The sequence below is a fragment of the Ursus maritimus genome, unplaced genomic scaffold (genome assembly GCF_017311325.1).
Source record: "Ursus maritimus isolate PB19 unplaced genomic scaffold, ASM1731132v1 scaffold_7, whole genome shotgun sequence".
NCBI classification, from domain to species: Eukaryota; Metazoa; Chordata; class Mammalia; order Carnivora; family Ursidae; genus Ursus; species Ursus maritimus.
The window spans coordinates 33,594,573-33,614,822 of NW_024426885.1; the positions used below are offsets into that span (position 1 = coordinate 33,594,573).

A 20,250-nucleotide genomic window follows, 5' to 3' on the forward strand; every position below is an offset into this window, starting at 1 on the left:
CTGTCTTCTGTATTTTTATCCTCTTGTCTCTCTGTGAGGCTTTCTAGATAATTTCTTCAGATCGACTAAGAGAATTCACCAATTACTAAACCCAATATTCATAAAATTTTTAAGTTTGATTAATACATCTTTAATTTCTAGGTATTCTACTTGATTTTTTTTCATTTTGGTCATTCTTTACAGTTTCTTGCTCCCTATTTATATCAGCAAGCTTGTCTTTAATTTCTTTAAATATATTAAATAGAGTTATTATATTAAATGGCTAATAATTCAAATACTGAAATTCTCTTGGGATTTATTTCTGTTGCCAATATTTTTAATGATTCTCATTTGTTTGATAATTATTTTTTTTAAAGGTTTTATTTAATTGACAGAAAGAGACACAGCAAGAGAGGGAACACAAGCAGGGGGAGTGGGAGAGGGAGAAGCAGGCTTCCTGCTGAGCAGGGAGCCCGATGCAGGGCTTGATCCCAGGACCCTGGGATCATGACCTGAGCCGAAAGCAGACGCTTAACGACTGAGCCACCCAGGCGCCCTGATAATTATTTTTTACTGTGATTTGCTAATTTTCCTTGAAACTATGACATGAAAGTTCAGAGATATGCACTTGCTTCTACTAGGCAATATCAGCATGGAATAACTTCAAACTAAATTTTCAACTTGAGATTTTTTTTGACTATTCAAATAGAATAAATTTGGTTTGCAAACACGTGTGAGAAACGGCCTGTTATGTGTTCTCAGAGATCTTTGTCCCCTTGTTCCTTCAGCACCGACACTTAAGATAGGCAATTTCCCTATACTGTTTAGAAGAAAGAACGGAGAGGTTTTGTTAGATTTTTTTTATAACATTATATCTATCTATCTATCTATTTATTTATTTTTAAGTAATCTCTATATCCAACAGGGGCTCAAACTCATGACTCCAAGATTAAGAGTTGCATGGTCTCCTGACTGAGCCAGTGAGGTGCTCTGAGATGTTTTTGATCTCTAGATAATCCTAATAAAGAGCCTCTAATTATGTGGAGTCTGCACTTTCTAAGGGAGACAACCTCTTATCAGCTACTTTGGGTGGCTCTGGGCTTAGGCCTCTGTATTCCCATGTCCTCCAAATTCATGCTTTCCCATTCAGCAGATGCCCCTAAGATAAAAGCCACAACTACCGCTTCATTAAACCTATCTATTTTTTTTTAAGATTTTATTTATTTATTTGACACAGAGAGAGAGCACGAGCAGGGTGAGTGACAGGCAGAGGGAGAGGGAGAAGCAGGTTCCCTGACATGGGGCTCAATCCCAGGACCCGAGCCTAAGGCAGATGCTTAACTGACTGAGCCACCCAGGCACCCCAAACCTATCTGGATTTCTGCCTTCATTTAGGTTTTCCTGTTTTGTTTTATAGTTGGATATATTGGTGTATAAGTTACATACAATAAAACTCACTTTTTCACGCACTGTTTCTATCAGTTTTCACAAACACATCTAGTCACATATTTATCACCATAACTGACATATGGAGCAATTCCATATTCACTTAATTTTTGTCCTGACTATACTTTTCTACCAAATCCTCGGTGCATTTAAAAATAACTTTAAAATTTTTTAAATGTTTTATCCAGCATCTTTGTTTTTTCACTAGAACAATTTATCAAACTACATAGTCCACCATATTGTCAGAAATGAATTATCACTCCCTGATAGTTTGAATATCTACTTGTTTATATCTTTATTTATTCACTGCCTATTTTGTTTACTATCTATCTTCCCTAAGAGAATGTACGCTCATGAGAGAAGGAACTTACCTGTTTTGTTCACTGCTGTACCTTTAGCACCTAAACCAATTATTGGGAATGGTAGGTATTTAATAAGTATTTGTTGTTGAATGAATAGTAATACATGCTTTGAAGAAATTAAAGCAGGGTAAGAGGCAAAAAGTGACAACAAAACCAATTCAAAATTTTCACATACTTACCATATTTGATTGGGGTTGCAATACAAGTCTTGCTTGTTTCTTTCTTTGTTTTCGGTAATAATTTTCAAATGTTTCTTCATCACCCTAGAGTAAAACCAGCAGAGTAATGAAACACACACACCTACAGAACAGATAACTTTTTGTTTTTGAGGTTTATTTATATATTTGAGAGAGAGAGACAGAGCATGAGTGGGGGGAGGAGCAGAAGGAGAGGGAGAGAGAGAATCTCCAGCAGACTCCCCACTGAGCAGTGAGCATGATGCAGGACTTGATCTCACGACCCTGAGATCATGACGTGAGCCAAAATCACGAGTCGGACACTTACCCAACTGAGCCACCTAAGCACCCAAACAGATAACTTCTTTACCCCTAAGAGTCATTTTAAAATTTCGAACAAATGGAATATAAACACTGAAATGGTTTTTGTGTGTTTCAATGGAAACTGCATCATTTATATCATATCCTTCCAGGTTATCGGATTCTAGTTCTGTTCACTGTCTTTGAGCTATTTTGCATCTCTTTCTATGTTTAGGTAACTGATAAATAGTATTTTGTCTGGTAATGATTGTAATTGATTTCCTCCCTCTTTAATTTTGCCTCCATTTGCAATTCCTCTCAACATTCCTTTACTCCATATAATTTTCCTGTTATATGACTTTTTCTGTGAACTGATTATAATATCTCTTTGGTTCTCTCACATGGAAATAATAAAAAAATTCTTTAACACGTGCAAACAAAACAAAACAAAAACACTGAAATGGTATTTCATACTGAATGTCAAGAATAAGTTTTTGGGGGCACCTGGGTGGCTCAGTCGTTAAGCACCTGCCTTTGGCTCAGGGTGTGATCCCAGAGTCCTGGGATTGAGCCCCACATCAGGGTCCTCCGCTGAGAGCCTGCTTCTTCCTCTCCCACTCCCCTTGCTTGTGTTCCCTCTCTCGCTGGCTGTCTCTATCTCTGTCAAATAAATAAAAAATCTTAAAAAAAAAAAAAAAAACCTCTGAGCTGCAGATTTAGTGAATTTAATTTACCGATATATGCCCACCCTAAAAACTAATTAGCAAAGCCAGTCCTCACAATCAAACTTCTATTAAGTCAATTGTATTTACTATCCCTCAGGAAAAGTCTAACTTAACACTTCAATTCAAATAAACATGTTAACATGCATTGTGGAATATTATATGATGAAAACCACTAAGAAATAAATTATAAAATTATGAAAGTCATCAAGATTAAGATTATTTAAATCCAATACGATTGTTTTATCCATTCGTGTACCTTAAAAACAAGGTAATAAATCACTTCTCATTACTTAAATGCTGTTTCTCATTAGTTAATTTATAATAACGCAATGTAATATGCAGACAGAATTCTAAGTTATTTACAAAAAGAGGAGTACGATAAAAAAATACAATATGCCTTCAGTAAATGTGTGGACATATATAACACTTTAGTATTAAATTTTGGAAACAAGAAAATAAAACCAAGTATAAAAGTCAGGAATAACATATGAATTTTGTTAGAGATGGTGATCATGCTAGAAACTAATCAGGCTGGCAACCAGCTTTTATTTTAATATGAAGTCAAAAATATTACACATGTAACTGGACTTCCACTTATGATACAATTTGACAAAATGGCTTTTAACAGTTTTTCTGAATCACAACTTCTATGAAAGAATGGGTTAGTCAATGTAACTTCAAAAATCTGGCAGCCCCAGAAAATACTCCAGTTATGTTTAAAAGATTCCGCTTCACTAACTCATATTATTTTAGATGTTTAAAGGTTTTTCTTTACAGAAAATGACACATAATAGGGATGAGTATTAAGATTAGCCAAAAGCACTGTTTATATATAAACACACAGGACACAGTTTTGCATTCAAATTTTCCTATGTTCTTACTTCTGTACTCTCATAGTACTCCCTCTTAAAAGCACTATATTCATTGTCAACAGCTGGGGAACAAAAGAGATCAGGACCTTAAATGAAAACTGTCATTACTTCCACCTATGTCATTACTACCTACCATGTATCAGAACTAAGAATAGCTCTGGACAAAATACAGTGTTTTTAACATGGTTTATCCTTTTCTGCACAAGAAAAGAAAGAAAGAAACCCTTCCCTTAATTAATCATTAAAGGACACTTCTTATTTGTCGTTTGGAAGTTTTTACACATCAAGACAAGGCACAATGGTCGTAGCAGTGAAGGATTAATACAATGGTATCAGTGAATGATAGGTATTTCTTTTATGAAGTAAGTATGGTATGGGGCGCCTGGGTGGCTCAGTCGTTAAGCGTCTGCCTTTGGCTCAGGGCGTGATCCCGGTGTTCTGGGATCGAGCCCCGCATCAGGCTCCTCCACTGGGAGCCTGCCTCTTCCTCTCCCACTCCCCCTGCTTGTGTTCCCTCTCTCGCTGGCTGTCTCTCTGTCAAATGAATAAATAAAATCTTAAAAAAAAAAAAAATGAAGTAAGTATGGTAGCCTCCAAGATGGCCCCCAAATATCTCTTGTATAGTCCCATCCCACATTCTACCAGGGTTGATCTGTGTGACCAGTAGGATGTAGCAGAAGTGAAAGTGGGGTGCCTGAGATGACTTATTCGGTTAAGCTCCTGACTCGGTCTTGGCTTAGGTCACGATCTCAGAGTTGTGAGATCCAGCCCTGCATTGGCCTCTGCGCTCAGTGGGGAGTCTGCTTCTCTCCCTCTCTCTGCCCCTTTCCCCATTCATGCTCTCTTTAATAAAATAAATAAATAAAATCTTAAAAAAAAAAAAGAAGTAAAGGTATGTCACTTCTGATATTACATTATAAAGGACGTTACGGCTTCCATATCAGCCTCCCTCAGATCACTCATTTTAGGGAAGCCAGCTGCCATGTCATGAGGATTGTCAGTCAGCTTTGTAGACAGCCCATGTGGCAAGGAACTGAGGCCTTCTGCCAACAGTCATAACAGAAGCAAATATCCCAAGTCCTGTCAAGCTTCAGAGGACTATAGCCCTCACTGACATCTTGAATGGAACCTCATGAGAGACTGTGAGCCAGAACCACCCAGCTAAAGCTATTCCCAGATAGCTGACCCTGTGAAATAATAAGCAATATCTTAGGTAACTTTTCTAGAAACAGACACCAAGTGATACAATAAGGAAGTGCTCAAAAGGGAGACTGTTCAAGAAGTGAGAAAAGCAAGAGAGGGAATGAGAGGAAGCCAATCAAAGGTGCTGGATTCAGCCAAAAAAGTCTTCAAGAAAACAGGCTTCAGCCTGATACCACAGTAAAACTGTAAAGGATAAGTTATACTGCAGAGGGACTTTTTTTTAAGGGGAGAAACATGTTCTTTTATTGATGCAATACATCCAGTCACACCAACAACTGACACCCTATGTCATGGTACAGCTTTGTACTCAGAGTTCATCTCAAAATACCAAATATCATAGTTAGAGTATGGATCAAATTGGGAAAATAAAGGAGCAAATGCAGGCACAGTGTCAGGTAGATACTAGAACTGATGACCCAGAGAAGTGCACGCTGATGTGAAAGCTCCTTAACACATGTACAGAAAATGTTCTAACACTGTATCTCAAATATATATTCTAAAGTTTTAAGCCTTTGCCTCAACTATAAAAACAAAATAATATGTACTATCTAGAACACCTAAAAATTGCAAAACACTATAATAATACAGCATAAAGATCCATGCTCCCCCCAGGGCTGAGGACTCTGAAGCACTTCCAGCTGTTATGAAAAGAGATACAAGGGGATCTGGGCAGAGCACCACAAGTAAGAGAAGGGAGGCTGGGGTTCCCAGACAGATCATTTCTAGGAAAAAGCAGAAGATCTAGAAATTCTTTCCTTAAAAATTCTAAGCCAGGACCCTTTGGAAAGCCTTTAAAATCCCTGAAGTCCCTAGGACAGCAAATCTCACACTACCTTCAGTATTCCTTATTTTAAGAAAAATGGTCCCTGAACACACAAAATTTACAATACAGCCAGCTAAGGAAATTCACATAGCTCTTGGGATTTTTCAAAGAGAAGCTTTTTTCCCCCACAGTATACCTATTTTCCTTTCATAGAACAGACATTTCATCAAACAGAGCTTGGGAAATGCTACCTTAAGGATCTTGGACATGGAGTTCTTTGGCTAAAATGGTCTTACAATAAAAAAACCTAGTCCTGGGGGCACCTAGGTGCTCAGTCAGTTGAGCATCTGACATATGATTTCAGCTCAGGTCATGATCTCAAGGTAGTGTGATTGAGCCCCATGCCTAGCATGGAGCCCGCTTAAGATTCTCTCTTCCTCTGCCCCTCCACCTCACCTCACTCTCCCTCTCCAACAAAGAAAAAAAAAAAAAGCATAAAAAAAATCAAGTCTTTTAAATACTATGTATTAATGAAACCCTTCTACAATAATCCTTTATCATTTACTGAGTGATACTATATACTGAGTACTATGCCAAGCACTTTATTATTTATATTTACTCTAATACTCAACATAGCTTTATAAATTGTTACCCATATTTTGCAAATAAGAAAATCACCTGAGAACATAATTTGCCCAGTTACTACTAGAAAGTAGCTTAAATGAAATAACAAATGAAAGGAAAGTAACTATAGTAAGAAGAAGGAATTAGCTTTACTAAATTCTGGTCGTTTTACTTTTACCAATTTTTGGTCATATACACCAACCGGAAGTTTTCATGCTAATGAAAGTTTATTTACATTCATAGAATAGCAGAACATCATTTACACAGTAAAAAGGAAAAAAGTCCTGCCTGAATTAGTCAAAACTGATATCTTTTAATAAAAATGCAGCTTTCTGAAGTTTATAAATCCTATATATTACAAAGATACAAAAATATATAAAGAATTAAGTTACTGAAAATTATAAATCAACAGTTAGTTACAATAACATAAATTCTGAGAGTAATCATTTATTTTGAATATTTGACTATTTGAATCATAGATTATTTCTGAAAAATCAAAACCTGACTAGAGTCTAAAACTTCCTATCATTGTATTGGTTCTCTATCACTGACTTTAAATTATTTTGATCATTTAGTTGTGCTGTTTTTCTAATTTTAAATCATGAACAATGAAACATAATTTAATACCCAATGCATCATTCTCAGGGAAGCCACACTGAAACCTCACATAATATTGGTTCAACACTTTTTTGCACCAGGTATAAAGATATATTCTTTTTCAGAGGGCTTAGTGCCTGTTGATATAAGCTAAGAGGGTAAAGATACATAAAATAATTTTATTAAAAATTAAGTGTGGTGTTAAAGAGCCAATTACTAATTCAGCAAATCTTTATGAAATATCAGATGCAATGAAAAGCACTAGGGAAAGAGCAATACACAACCCTCGCATGGTCACTATCTTTGTAGATCATACAGACATAGAAGAAGGATAATACAAAGTAACAGAAGTGCCTATGGGCACTCACTGCAGTTTACTGGGCCCATATAAATTAAGCATTATCAAAGCCAAAAATCATTCTTCTCCACCAAACCCAAAAACCTATATGAAAACATCTAATTGAAAGGAGTTTTAAAAGAATCAAACCACAACACAGGCCACTTTAACAAATGAGATAATTAAGAACTTCATAAAATAGTAAATCTGAAAAGAACCTGAGCAGTTAAAGTATTTTATAATCATACACATTTGAAGAACTGTTTCATCACAGAACAAACTAAAAGTATTACTGTTTTTATACAATAGTACAATTTATTATAGCTTTAAAAAGAAAAAAAATTTTACATGTCTATTCAATAATGCTCAATACACTCGAAACATCACTAATTTGTAAAACAGTAAGTTTACATTGATATTGTGCTTATTGCTTTTACCTCAGTTCATTAGTACAGAGTTGGTCCTGTCTTTTAATAGAGGGCTAAAAGAAAAGATGTTAACTAAAGAAGATAATTCTATTTGCTCTAATTAACATAATTACCATTTCTTTTCAATTATTTCAATTTCAATTTAATCCAATTTCAACCTCAAAACGCCTTAACTATAAATGCCTTCCGTAGTCATTTTCTAAGTGCTGAAAGAAAAAAAAACAAAAATTCTGTATCTAGCACAACTACTCTTAAAAAGCAAAGGAGAAATTAAGGCATTCCCAGATAAACAAAAACTGAGAGAATTTGATGCTAGTTGACCTTCCCTGAAAGAAATACTAACTATAGCCCTTCATGCAAAAATAAAAGGACACTAGACAGTAACTCTAATTCACATGAAGAAATAAAGAGTTCCAGGTTAAAGTAATAGAGAGGTAAATATAAAGACAGTATAATTTGTAACTCCATTCTTCTGATTTAGAAAACAAATGCATAAAGAAATAATTATATTATGGTTTATAACGTATAAAGATGTAATTAGTATCTCAATAATAACACAAAGGAGGAGGATTAATATGAACTAAATTGTTTTCAGGTAAGATGTTAAATGTAATCTCCAGGACCAACATATATATTATATGTGCGTACATATACATGTTAACTATCATATAGTATATTTATATATTTTTATATATTTGTATTACATATGTATATATAACTAATATATATCTATTTATGTTACTAATCTACATTATGTTAATGCATATATAAAATGGTTCATAAGAAAATATCCATTTAATGCAAAAGAAGACAGTAATGGAAGAATAGAACAAAAAAGACATGATCTATTAAAGCAAATGGTAGGCATAAATCTGTCCATATCAGTAATTACATTAAATGCAAAAGAACGAAACACTTCAATAAAAAGGCAGAAATTGGCAGACTGGATTTTTAAAAATTCATCTATATGCTATTCTACAAGAGACACACTAAGATTCAAAAACGCAAAGAGATTGAAAATAAAAGGATGGAAAAATATACCATGTCAACAGTAACCAAAAGAGAGTTAAGAAGTAGTTATACTTTTTATCAGCCAAAATAGACTTTAAACCAAAAAATACACGAAGAATGACATTTTATAACGAAAAAAGGTTAATCCATCATGAAGATATACCAATTTATAAACATATATTCACCTAAAAACAGAGCCTCAAAAATGCATGAATCAAAATTGGCAAAACTAAAAGAACAGATAATTCAACAGTTAACAGTTGGAGACTTCAATATTACCACTTTTAATAACAGATAGACAGGCATAAGACCAACAAGGAAACAGACCTGAATAACAATATTAAATCAACTAGACCTAACAGATGTCTACAGAACATACCACCCAACAACAGCCAGATACACATTCTTCTCAAGTGCTCATGGAACATTCTCCAGGATAAACCATATGTTAGGCCATAAAACAAGCCTCCATAAATTTAAAAGGACTGAAGTCACAAATACGAACTCTGACCACAGTAAGATTAAATTTGGACTTAGTAACAGAAGAACTTTTGGGAAATTCATAAACATATGGAAATGAAACAACATACTCCTAAATACCTGTGGGTTAAAGAACAAATAATAAGAATTTAGAAAATATTTTTGGACGAATGGAAACAAAAACACAATATACCAAAACTCCTGGAATGCAGCTAAAGCAGTGGTTAGAAGGAAATTTATAGCTGTGAATGTCTAAAGAAGAAAGATCTCAATAAATAACCTCAACTTCCAACTTTGTGAAAGAGGCCAAGACACAAAAGACCACACTTACTATGATTCTATTTATTTGAAATATCCAGAATAGGCAAATCCATAGAGAAAGAAAGTAAATGAGTGGTTGCCAGTGGCTGGAGGTAGGGGAGAATGAGGAGTGATTGTTAATTGTTAAGAGGTTTCCTTCTTCAGAAATGAAATGTTCTGGAAATAGTTTTAAAAGTTGCACATCCTCGGGGCGCCTGGGTGGCACAGCGGTTAAGCGCCTGCCTTCAGCTCAGGGCGTGATCCCGGCGTTATGGGATCGAGCCCCACATCAGGCTCCTCTGCTGTGAGCCTGCTTCTTCCTCTCCCACTCCCCCTGCTTGTGTTCCCTCTCTCGCTGGCTATCTCTGTTAAATAAATAAATAAAATCTTTAAAAAAAATAAAAAAAAAAAAATAAAATAAAAGTTGCACATCCTCATAAATATGCTAAAACCACTGAATTGTATACTTTAAAAGGGTAAATTTTTTGGTATATGAATTATATCAAAATAATGTTACTATTTTTAAAAAGAATTGTTTAACCAAAAATGAATGCAATGTAGAAGGAGCAGGCAAATATAGAAGCAACATATTTAAAAGCAATTGTGATACAGTAGTACAAATGCAAGAAGGGTGAGATGGAAGTATACTATCATAAGGTTCTTATAATATAGATGCAGTGATACATCACTTGAAAGCAGACTATGATAACTTAAAGAAAAAGTAAGTGCCTTACTCACAGGGGATATTAAAATATTTATGCATGAAGATTTACAGTTTACAGAGCTTATGGTCAGCCTTTAGCAAAGCAGGCCTAAAATGCTTAGATATCTTTTTTATTAGACAAATATTTATGTGTATATACATACACACACACACACAATATACATATATGAAAAATACTCACCAAAACAGAATAAATGTGCAAACATCGGTAAACAGGGGAAAAATCAACCAGATCCTGAACAGTTAAGACCTGAGAAATAAAACCACATTTTTTATGGCATTCATTGTTTATTATTTAATTATATTTGTGAAATAACATAATTTTTTTCTGATTACCAAAGTAATACATATTAATTACTCTAAATGTAGCCAATGCATAAGACTACAAAGAAAGAATATAAAACCCAATTCTACTTCTGGAGACAAGAACTGTAAGCAAGCTGGTATACACTTTTCCCTTATTGTTTCTTTTTTTTCCTCCCCCATCTTCATTCTATTTATTTATTTTTCTATTATGTTCAATTGGCCAACATCATTAGTTTTTGATACAGTGTACAACAATTCATTAATTGCATATTAACACCCAGTGCTCATCACAACACATGCCCTCCTTATAAAACTACATCTTAAAAATTATCAAACTTGGGGTGCCTGGGTGGCTCAGTTGGTTAAGTGTCCCACTCTTGATCTCAACTCAGGTCATGATCTGGAGGTCATGGGACTGAAACCCACAACAGGCTCCACGCTGGGCATGGAGCCTGCTTAAGATTCTTTCTCTCCCTCTCCCCTGCCCTACCCTACACCCCCACCCCCCACACTTACTCTCTCTCAAAAAAAAAAAAAAGAGAAAATAAAAAAAGTCTTTCTCTGGGCGCCTGGGTGGCGCACTTGTTAAGCGTCTGCCTTCGGCTCAGGGCGTGATCCCAGCGTTCTGGGATCGAGCCCCACATCAGGCTCCTCCGCTAGGAGCCTATTTCTTCCTCTCCCACTCCCCCTGCTTGTGTTCCCTCTCTCGCTGGCTGTCTCTGTCAAATAAATAAATAAAATCTTAAAAAAAAAAAAAGTCTCCCTCTCCCTTTGCCTCCCCCCCAAAATTTTTTAAAATAATTTTAAAAATAAAAAAATAAAAATAAAAATTATCAAGCTACTAGCTTACTGTTGGATAATATAAGTTAAAGACAGCAAGGAGATTCATGGACTTCATGTTACAACATTTATCAACTATAAAAACATTACGATATACACACAATGCTTTGCAATTGCTTTGGCATTTGTTCAACAATTCATTCTTTACATATTTACTATTATTGTTGAGTGTTTTCGATTATAAAGTAATTAAAGGAGAGAGACTGTGTATCTCAAACATGCTTGGGAGAAGAGAATATAGAGATTCTCTGAATATTGATTAAAAAAGAACAAAAAAGTAAATTTCAAAAACATTAATTTCCAGAGACTAATCAGGACACACTAATTCCATATTAAGAAGTCATTAAACTGTCTAAGGCAGTTCATTTGTCTATATCCCACACAATATCAGACATTCACTGCATGTGCACACATACATGTGTATATATATACATGCACATTCACATTTATACAAACATATACATACATATACACATGTGTGTATAACACACACACATAAATACATATAGTTTCACTCATCCTCAGGCATATAGTAGAAACATACATACTGAACTCCCAGTTGTTCTCCCATCACAGAGAAGGCCATGGGCACATATTAATATGGCTTCTTTTATCAATTAATAAGTTCATACTGTGCCCCGACTAAGTCCTTAGAAAAAGAATTTAAAATCTCACTGACAAGGCAAAACTTATAAATAATAGGCTCCTCATGATACTAACTAAATTCAAAAAAATTCAAAGGAAAAGCCAAAAAGTAGGCTCAACAGAATACCCTGTATAGAGAGTAAAAGAAGCAAATAAAATTAGGAATAAATTCAGATATAGATGAAAGAAAGTGAATACTTAAGGATAATTTCAAGTTTTCTAGAGCCAAGACTTTTTTAAGCATTAAAAAACTTTAATCTACTAGAACCATTTTGCAGTATCTCAGCACAAACTGAGAGAAAAAGTAGGCTTTCCAGTATTCGTCTAAACAGTAAGGTCAAGCCATCATGAAATTAAATGTTTGCCACAGATAATTAAAATGAGTGATCACTACTCATTTTAATCATTAAAAAATCATTACATTTACAATTTTACTGCTAATCATGGCAGAACACCTAGGTTCAACTATCCATGGCCTATAAATATAATCTAGAATATATCCTATTTATCTGTCAAATTTGCAGTCTTTCAGGTGACACATTGCCCTAATAGCTCATTACAAATTGATCTACATAAATTCAATTTGCACATGGGAAGACTGAGAATCACAAAGACATACATTACAACTCAAAAGAAAAAAATTCATGAAAAAAAGAAGGGAAGAAGAAAAAGAGAGAGGGAAAAAGGAAGGAATGAACTTCCATCACCTCCTCCTCATTCTCATCCTCTTCCTCAAATCCACGTTTCAATTCAACTTCATTCCTTTCTTCTGGAATCCTATCATTTATGTACACATTCTTCACAAACTTTACATTATTTTGCTTCTGCAGAACAACATTGAAGGTTTTCTGCTGTTGTGCCTATTTTAGAAAAAGAAAAATTCACATTATTATAACACTTATGGTCAAATGGGTTCAAGAATTTCATATTTTCCTATCTTTTTAATGGCTTTGGGTGTAGGATCTGATGTCTTATTTTTTTATTCATTATTTATGCTCTCATTCTTCTTTCTGAACAGTTGTGCCAGGGGTTATCAATATTATTTGAAAAGACTAAGAATCAACTTGGTTTTTCAATCCTCCCTAATGTATTTTGTTTTCTATTACACTGACTTCTACTCTTGTTTCCTTCCATTTTCTTTTTTCAAATTTTATTTTACTGTGGTAAATATATTTAACATGAGATCTAGTCCCATGTTTTAAAGTGTATATGCGTTATTACATAATTAACATATACTAATGTTATATTAATATATTAATAATATAATACATACTTGCTGGCTATAGGTACCGTGTTGCACAGCAGACCTCTAGAGTTTATTCATCTTAACTGAAACTTTATGCCTGTTGATTAGTAACTCATTCTTCCTCCCCCCAGTTCCTGGCAACCACTATTACACTCTCTGATTCTATGAATTTTTCTACTTTAGATACCTCATAATTTCCTTTTTAGGTACTGAATAGTATACCATACACCACTGTACATATCTACTGCATTTTCTTAATCCATTCATCTGTCAATGGACATTTTGTACTGTTTCCACATCTTGGATATTGTGAACAATGATGCACGAGCTTCCTGCATCATACTGTAGTTCTATTTTTAACTTTTTGAGAAACGTCTTCAAAATAGAGCTACGCTATTTTGCATTCCCTCAACAGTATGCAAGGTTCCAATTTCTCCACACACTTGCCAAAGTTGTCCTTTATTTGTTTGATAACAGCAATCAAGAGAGGTGGAAGGTGTATATCCCATTGTGATTTTGATTTGCATTTCTCTAATGGTTAGTGATGTTGAGCATTTTTTCATATACCTGCTGGCAATTTGTGTATTTTCTTTGGAGAAATGTCTATTCAAGTCCCTAGCCGATTTTTAAGTAAGGTGATTAAGGTTTTTTTGCTTTTGAGTTGTATGTGTTCCTTAAATACTGTGGAAATCAATCCCTAATCAGACATATAGTTTGCAACTATTTTCTCCCATTCTGGGGATTATCTTTTCACACTGTTGATTGCTTCCTTTGATATGCAGAAGCTTTTTAGTTTGGTATAAACCCACTTATTTAGTTTCTGTTGCCTGTGCTGTTTGTGTCATATCCTTCTATTTTCTTTGAGTTTAATTTGCTATTCTTTTTCTAACTCCTTCAGATGGATACTATATCATTGATTTCAGCCATTCTTTTCTAATTCATAAATTTAAGGCTATAAATTTCCCTTAAATATGACTTTTGTTGCATGTAGCAGAAGTTTTGCTATGTCATACTTTCATTACAATTCAAAATATTTTCTTGTCTCAGTTGAGTTTCTTCTTTGACCTATGGGTTATTTAGAATTTTATTTCTTAATTTCCAAACATACAGGGATTTTCTACTTATTTATTACTGATTTCTGGAATAATTCCGATATGGTCACAGAACATACTCTGAATCATTTCAATCCTTTGAAATTTACTGACATTTGCTCCATGGACCAAAATGTTTTGGTAAATGTTCTTTAAAAAATGTATATTCTGAAATCATGGACTACAGTGTTACATGTGTGATTAGGTCAGGGTTGTTAATCATATTATTTAAAAGGACTACATTTTTATTAATTTTGTCAACCGTTTCGAGCAGTTACTGAGAGAAGTGTATTAAAATCTCCCATTATGATCAAGTTGTCTATTTCTTTTAATTCTGACAATTTTTGCTTTATATATTTGGAGACTATGTTTTTATGGAAACAAATTTAGAATTACTTATTTTCCTGATGAACTGAATCTTTTATCACTATGAAATGTTCCACTTTCTTCTACTACTAATTTTGTCTTAAAGTTGGCTTTGATATTAGTATACATATATCAACTTTCTTTTCATTGATGTTTGCATGATGTATCTTTTCCATCCTTTTGCTTTCAACCTCTCTATATGTTTATATGAAAGGTATGTCTCCTGTAAGCAGAATAGAGATTTTCAAACTCGTATCAATTCCCCTCCAAACTTATATATGGTTGTTGTTTTGCACTGTTAATTCTATAAATATGTAACCCCATAAGATGTTTTTGTTTTATAAAGCCAACACAATATATGCAATTTTACACAAAATAGTTGCCCTTTCTGTTTATGCACTACATCTCTGGGTTTCTAACTGGGATAATTTTCTTTCTGTCTGAAAATAATATTTCCTTTATGTAGGTCTACTAGAAATAAATCCTCTAGGTTTTTATCTGAAAGATATCTTCATTTCACCTTCATTTTTTTTTCTTTTTTTTTTTCTTTTTTTAAGTAAACTCTACCCACAACATGGGGCTCAAACTCATGACTCTAAGATCAATAGTCACATGTTTTACCAACTGGGCCAGCCAGGCACTCCCATTTCACCTCCATTTCTAAAAGATATTTTTGGTGGGTAAACAATTCTAGGTTGACAGATAAGGTTTATCAGCACTTCAGATATCAGCTCACTGTCTTTTGGCTTCCATTAATTCTGTTGAGAAATCAGCTAAAGATTTTACAGCTCTTTGGAAGGCAATAAATTTTTCACTCTGGCTGCTTTTAAGATTTTTTTTCTTTCATCTTTCTAACATTTTACTATTATATGCCTAAGTATGGGATTTTTGTATTTCTCCTGCTTAGAATTCATAGCATTTTTTGAATCCAAGGCTTCAAGGTCTGCTATATTATTTATGTCCATCTCTCTTTCTTCTCCTTTCAGGACTATGATCATACATATTTTAAACCTTCCCATCTTATACATCTTTAAACTCTTTACTTTCCATTCTTTTGTCTCTCTGAGCCTCAATTTGGATATTTTCCTCTGACCTAACTTCTGGTTCATTAATTCTCTCTTCAGCTGTGTCTAATCTGTTCTGCCAAGTACACACTGAGTTCTTAATTTGCAAGGTATTTTCAGCTCTAGAATTCAGATGGTTTGCTTTATGGTTTCCAATGATCTGCCAAAATTCTCAATCTTGTCTTATAATTCCTGGACTATGCTAATTTTAAAGTCCATATCTAATAGTTCCATTGCTTAGACTTTGTTTCCCATCCTAGAGTTAGCTTTAAATCAATTACCAAAGAGTATACTCCTCTTCATTTCTGTGAGTCAAGTCAAATAACGATCCAATTATTTTAATGACCTTTGGTTTGGAATATTGTCAGTTTTAAAAAAGAAAGTACCACTAATTCTTTTTTAAGTGAAAAGCCAGCTACATAAAATTAAAAATACCAGAAAAATTAAAAAGATATGATACATTAATGAATGTACATAAAATATCCTGCCTTAACGTCAATTGATTATCAGTAGTGAAAAAAATGTTTAATTTTCTGAAGCCCTGAAGTTACATGGGACCATTTACTTCCTGAGTTGGCATATATGTGTGTTGGTGGGAGGGACTGGTTCACTCTTTGGCCAAAATCCCAACTCTATGAAATGTCTACTAACCTCACAGAAGGAACTATAGTATCAAGCTGTCCAAACTAACTTTGTCATTGGTTTTCTGTTTTCAGAGTATAAATCATGTTTTAAAAGCACTGCTTCCAAACTGTGTTATGTACAAAACTAACATTTCACACAGTATCTACAAATATTTCTTGAAAAAAGATTCTATGCTCCATAAACAAGTGAAACCATATAATGGTCTTTCTCTGCTTGATTTATTTCACTTAGCATAATCTCCTCCAGTCCCGTCCATGTTGCTGCAAATGTTGGGTAATTGTTCTTTCTGATGGCTGAGTAATATTCCATTGTATATATGGACCACATCTTCTTTATCCATTATGGAACATAAGAAATAGCAGGGAGATCAGTAGGAGAAGGAAGGGAAGAATGAAGGGGAGGGTAAACAGAAGGGGGAATGAACCACGAGAGACTATGGACTCTGGGAAACAAACTGAGGGCTTCAGAGGGGAGGGGCGTGGGGGATTGGGATAGGCCGGTGATGGGTATTAAGGAGGGCACATATTGCATGGAGCACTGGGTGTTATACGCAAACAATGAATCATGGAACACTACATCAAAAACTAAGGATGTACTGTATGGTGACTAACATAATAAAACATTTTTTAAAAAAAGATTCTATGCTCAAATTAGTTAAATAAACATTATATATTTATCCCTTTTCTAGATTTACAATTCATAACGAAAGAAATTATACTTAAGGGGCGCCTGGGTGGCACAGCGGTTAATCGTCTGCCTTCGGCTCAGGGCGTGATCCCGGCGTTATGGGATCGAGTCCCACATCAGGCTCTTCCGCTATGAGCCTGCTTCTTCCTCTCCCACTCCCCCTGCTTGTGTTCCCTCTCTCACTGGCTGTCTCTCTCTGTCGAATAAGTAAATAAAATCTTTAAAAAAATTAAAAAAATAAAAATAAAAAAGAAATTATACTTAACTTTATCCAAAACTTATTTTACCATTTAGTCTCCTGTTTTCCCCTAAAGGATATTATTAAAATGTGTGCCAGAAAATATAATACGGAAAATGTGAACTGAGACTAGGAATTTTAGGTATTTAATTGTTAATTAAACACCAGACTACTCATAGTAGATTCATCTCTCACAAGAAAGAGGAAAAAAATAAACACTACAAGTACAAGCCTGTTTTTTCTTCTAAAAAATTCTCCCTAGAGAAGCTGAGACTCAGCTCTAAGATGCTTCAAAAAACTTTTGTGCCACTCATTTTAGGCACGGTACTAGATCCCAGAAAGGTAAAAATAAATAGGATATAATCCCTCACTTAAAAAACTCACTGTCTAGGGGGGCCTAAGTGGCTCAATCAGTTAAGCATCTGTCCTCAGCTCAGGTCATGATCTCGGGGTCCTGGGATAGAGCCCAGCATCGGGCTCCCTGCTCAGCGAGAAGTCTGCTTTTCCTTCTCCCTCTGCCCCTCTCCCCTGCTCATGTGCTCTCTCTCTTTCTCGCAAATAATCTTTTTTTTTAAAGATTTTATTTATTTATTTGACAGAGACAGCCAGCGAGAGAGGGAATACAAGCGGGGGGAGTGGGAGAGGAAGAAGCAGGCTCCTAGCGGAGAAGCCTGATGTGAGGCTTGATCCCAGAACGCTGGGATCACACCCTGAGCCGAAGGCAGACGCTAAACGACTGCACCACCCAGGCGCCCCCAAATAAATAATCTTTAAAAAAAAACAAAACCCTCACTCTCTAGTTAAGGATACAAAGTAAATAATTAAAATATAGTGTGAAAAATATAAGGGATATATACACCAAGGAGCAAGTGACCATATTTTGTTGGCAGGAACGAGACATAGGAAGGCAGATTTCACAGACAAAGTTATGCCTAAGCCAAGTTTAGGGAAAAAAGCAGGAATTCTTCAGACATGAAATTTGGGAAAATGGAAAGCATTGCAGAAAGAGGAAACAAATTGTGTATTCAAAAATTTGTAAGAGATCCAATACTGTTATATCACAGGAAGAAGGAGTATCAGGAGATGAGGCTTTTGTTTCATACTGAAGAATTTAGATTTAGGTAAAGGGTCACTAGGAATCACTGAAGAGAAAGTGGTCATGCATTTTAGAATAATAAACAAATGGACAAAAGACTAGAGATAGGGAGAATAATTAATTTGATATAACAACAGTCCAGGTAGGTAGAGAGGAGGATACAGAATCTACAGATATTGAGAAGCAGAATTGATAGTTCCCAAGTAGAATTTAGAAACAAATTACATAAAGAATATAAATACTCCTGAAAAGTCTAAAGTACTCCCCAGTTTCTGGCTTGTGAGAGTAGGACATATTACTCTGTGACATAAAAAATATAGGAAAAATAGATTTTGTAAGAAGATAGTGAGTTTACTTTTAGAAATGCTAGGCTTGATGTGCCTACAGGACATTCAAGAGAATATATAACAAGTAAATCCACAAATGGGACATGAGATAATGGAATTAAGACATGATCAGGAAAGGTTTCTGTGATGAAAGGTCTGTTTAAATTGCAGAGGTAGGGAGCTTGATTCTTTTTACAAGAAAATAATGGTAGTAAACTAGGAAGTCTATTCCCTTTCAGTAGGAAATTCTCATAAACCTCAAATCCCAGGGCCCATGACTTGGTGGACTGCCTAGGCAGAAAGTCCAAAACTGGTCTATGAAAAACAAGTCAGAGAAGATAAGTTTAACAATGAAACTTAGATTGTATAATAGAACATGAACTTTAAACTATCGTTTACATCCTTGGCTGAAAAAATCTTACCAAGTGATTGTGTTTTTTATCCTCATGGCATACATAGAACTCCTTGCCTAGACTGAGGAGAAAAAGAACTGAAAACACGGTGATACTAAAGACAAGAATATACTGTTGCAGAACTCTCCAGTGCAGAAAAACACTGACTAATCAGAGGCAATCAGTCAGAAAGACTTAGTATCCTGAGTAGATACGGGAGGTGCTACAAGAAGAATCAGAGGCTCCCCTGATTCTCATTTTATTATAAAATGCATCAGTCCTATTAGCATCCTGAAGTGTCAACAATGGAGGAGAAAGATGATCACTTCAGAGAAAAGCTATGAAATCCCACACTTCATTCTACCTTAACGGTGAGGTAATATCCACTCTTTCGATTTTACTTTCCTAGGGCTTTCCTAACCTACGTAGTTCTCTGGGATAATCAGTCTCTAGGCTCAGAATCTCTGGATTTTTCTGAATTCTCTAGTTTCCAATCTTATTCTCTTACACTTAACTTGGTCTTTATCTTTTCCAGCTTACTAATCTGAAATTCCAACTCCAACCTGCTGACCAGCACTGCTACCATTTCTTTTCCTGTGTTCCTGCCCATAACTAACCATATCTCCATCGTTCTAATGGTAGGGAAAATGGCCTCAGGCATAGCTTCCAAAGAAAAGACAGGAAATAAATTTGGCTCACATCCTCTTTTGTAACTTGTTTATTTACAGCAAATAAACATATTGTTTTATCAAACAAGTATTTAATCTGAACAAAAAATAATTTGAAGATCATATCTGCTATAGTCCACCTATTGATAAGCAAGTTAACAGGAAATTCTTTAAAAAGAAGCAAATTTAAATAATATTATAGTACAGGTCCTACATTAATATATATGGTTTTCATTTATTATTAAAGTGATCCTGATAAAGAATTTTCAAAATCTATACAACTTCAAGGTAAACAATTTACTAAACAAACTTA

At 34.7% G+C, this 20,250-nt stretch overlaps 1 protein-coding gene across 3 annotated transcripts in view; it reads right to left on the reverse strand.

Annotated features, from left to right (window-relative positions):
• The window catches only part of EXOC6 (exocyst complex component 6), a 228,117-nt gene that overhangs the window by 151,407 nt on the left and 56,460 nt on the right, over window positions 1-20,250 (reverse strand). For all 3 annotated transcript variants that reach the window (XM_040623792.1, XM_040623793.1, XM_008696251.2), the window contains exons 7-9: window positions 12,826-12,978; window positions 10,509-10,577; window positions 1,967-2,050 (exon numbers count right to left, since the gene is read on the reverse strand). In XM_040623792.1, the coding sequence (XP_040479726.1) occupies window positions 1,967-2,050; window positions 10,509-10,577; window positions 12,826-12,978 (306 nt within the window). The remainder of the gene's footprint in view (window positions 1-1,966; window positions 2,051-10,508; window positions 10,578-12,825; window positions 12,979-20,250) is intronic.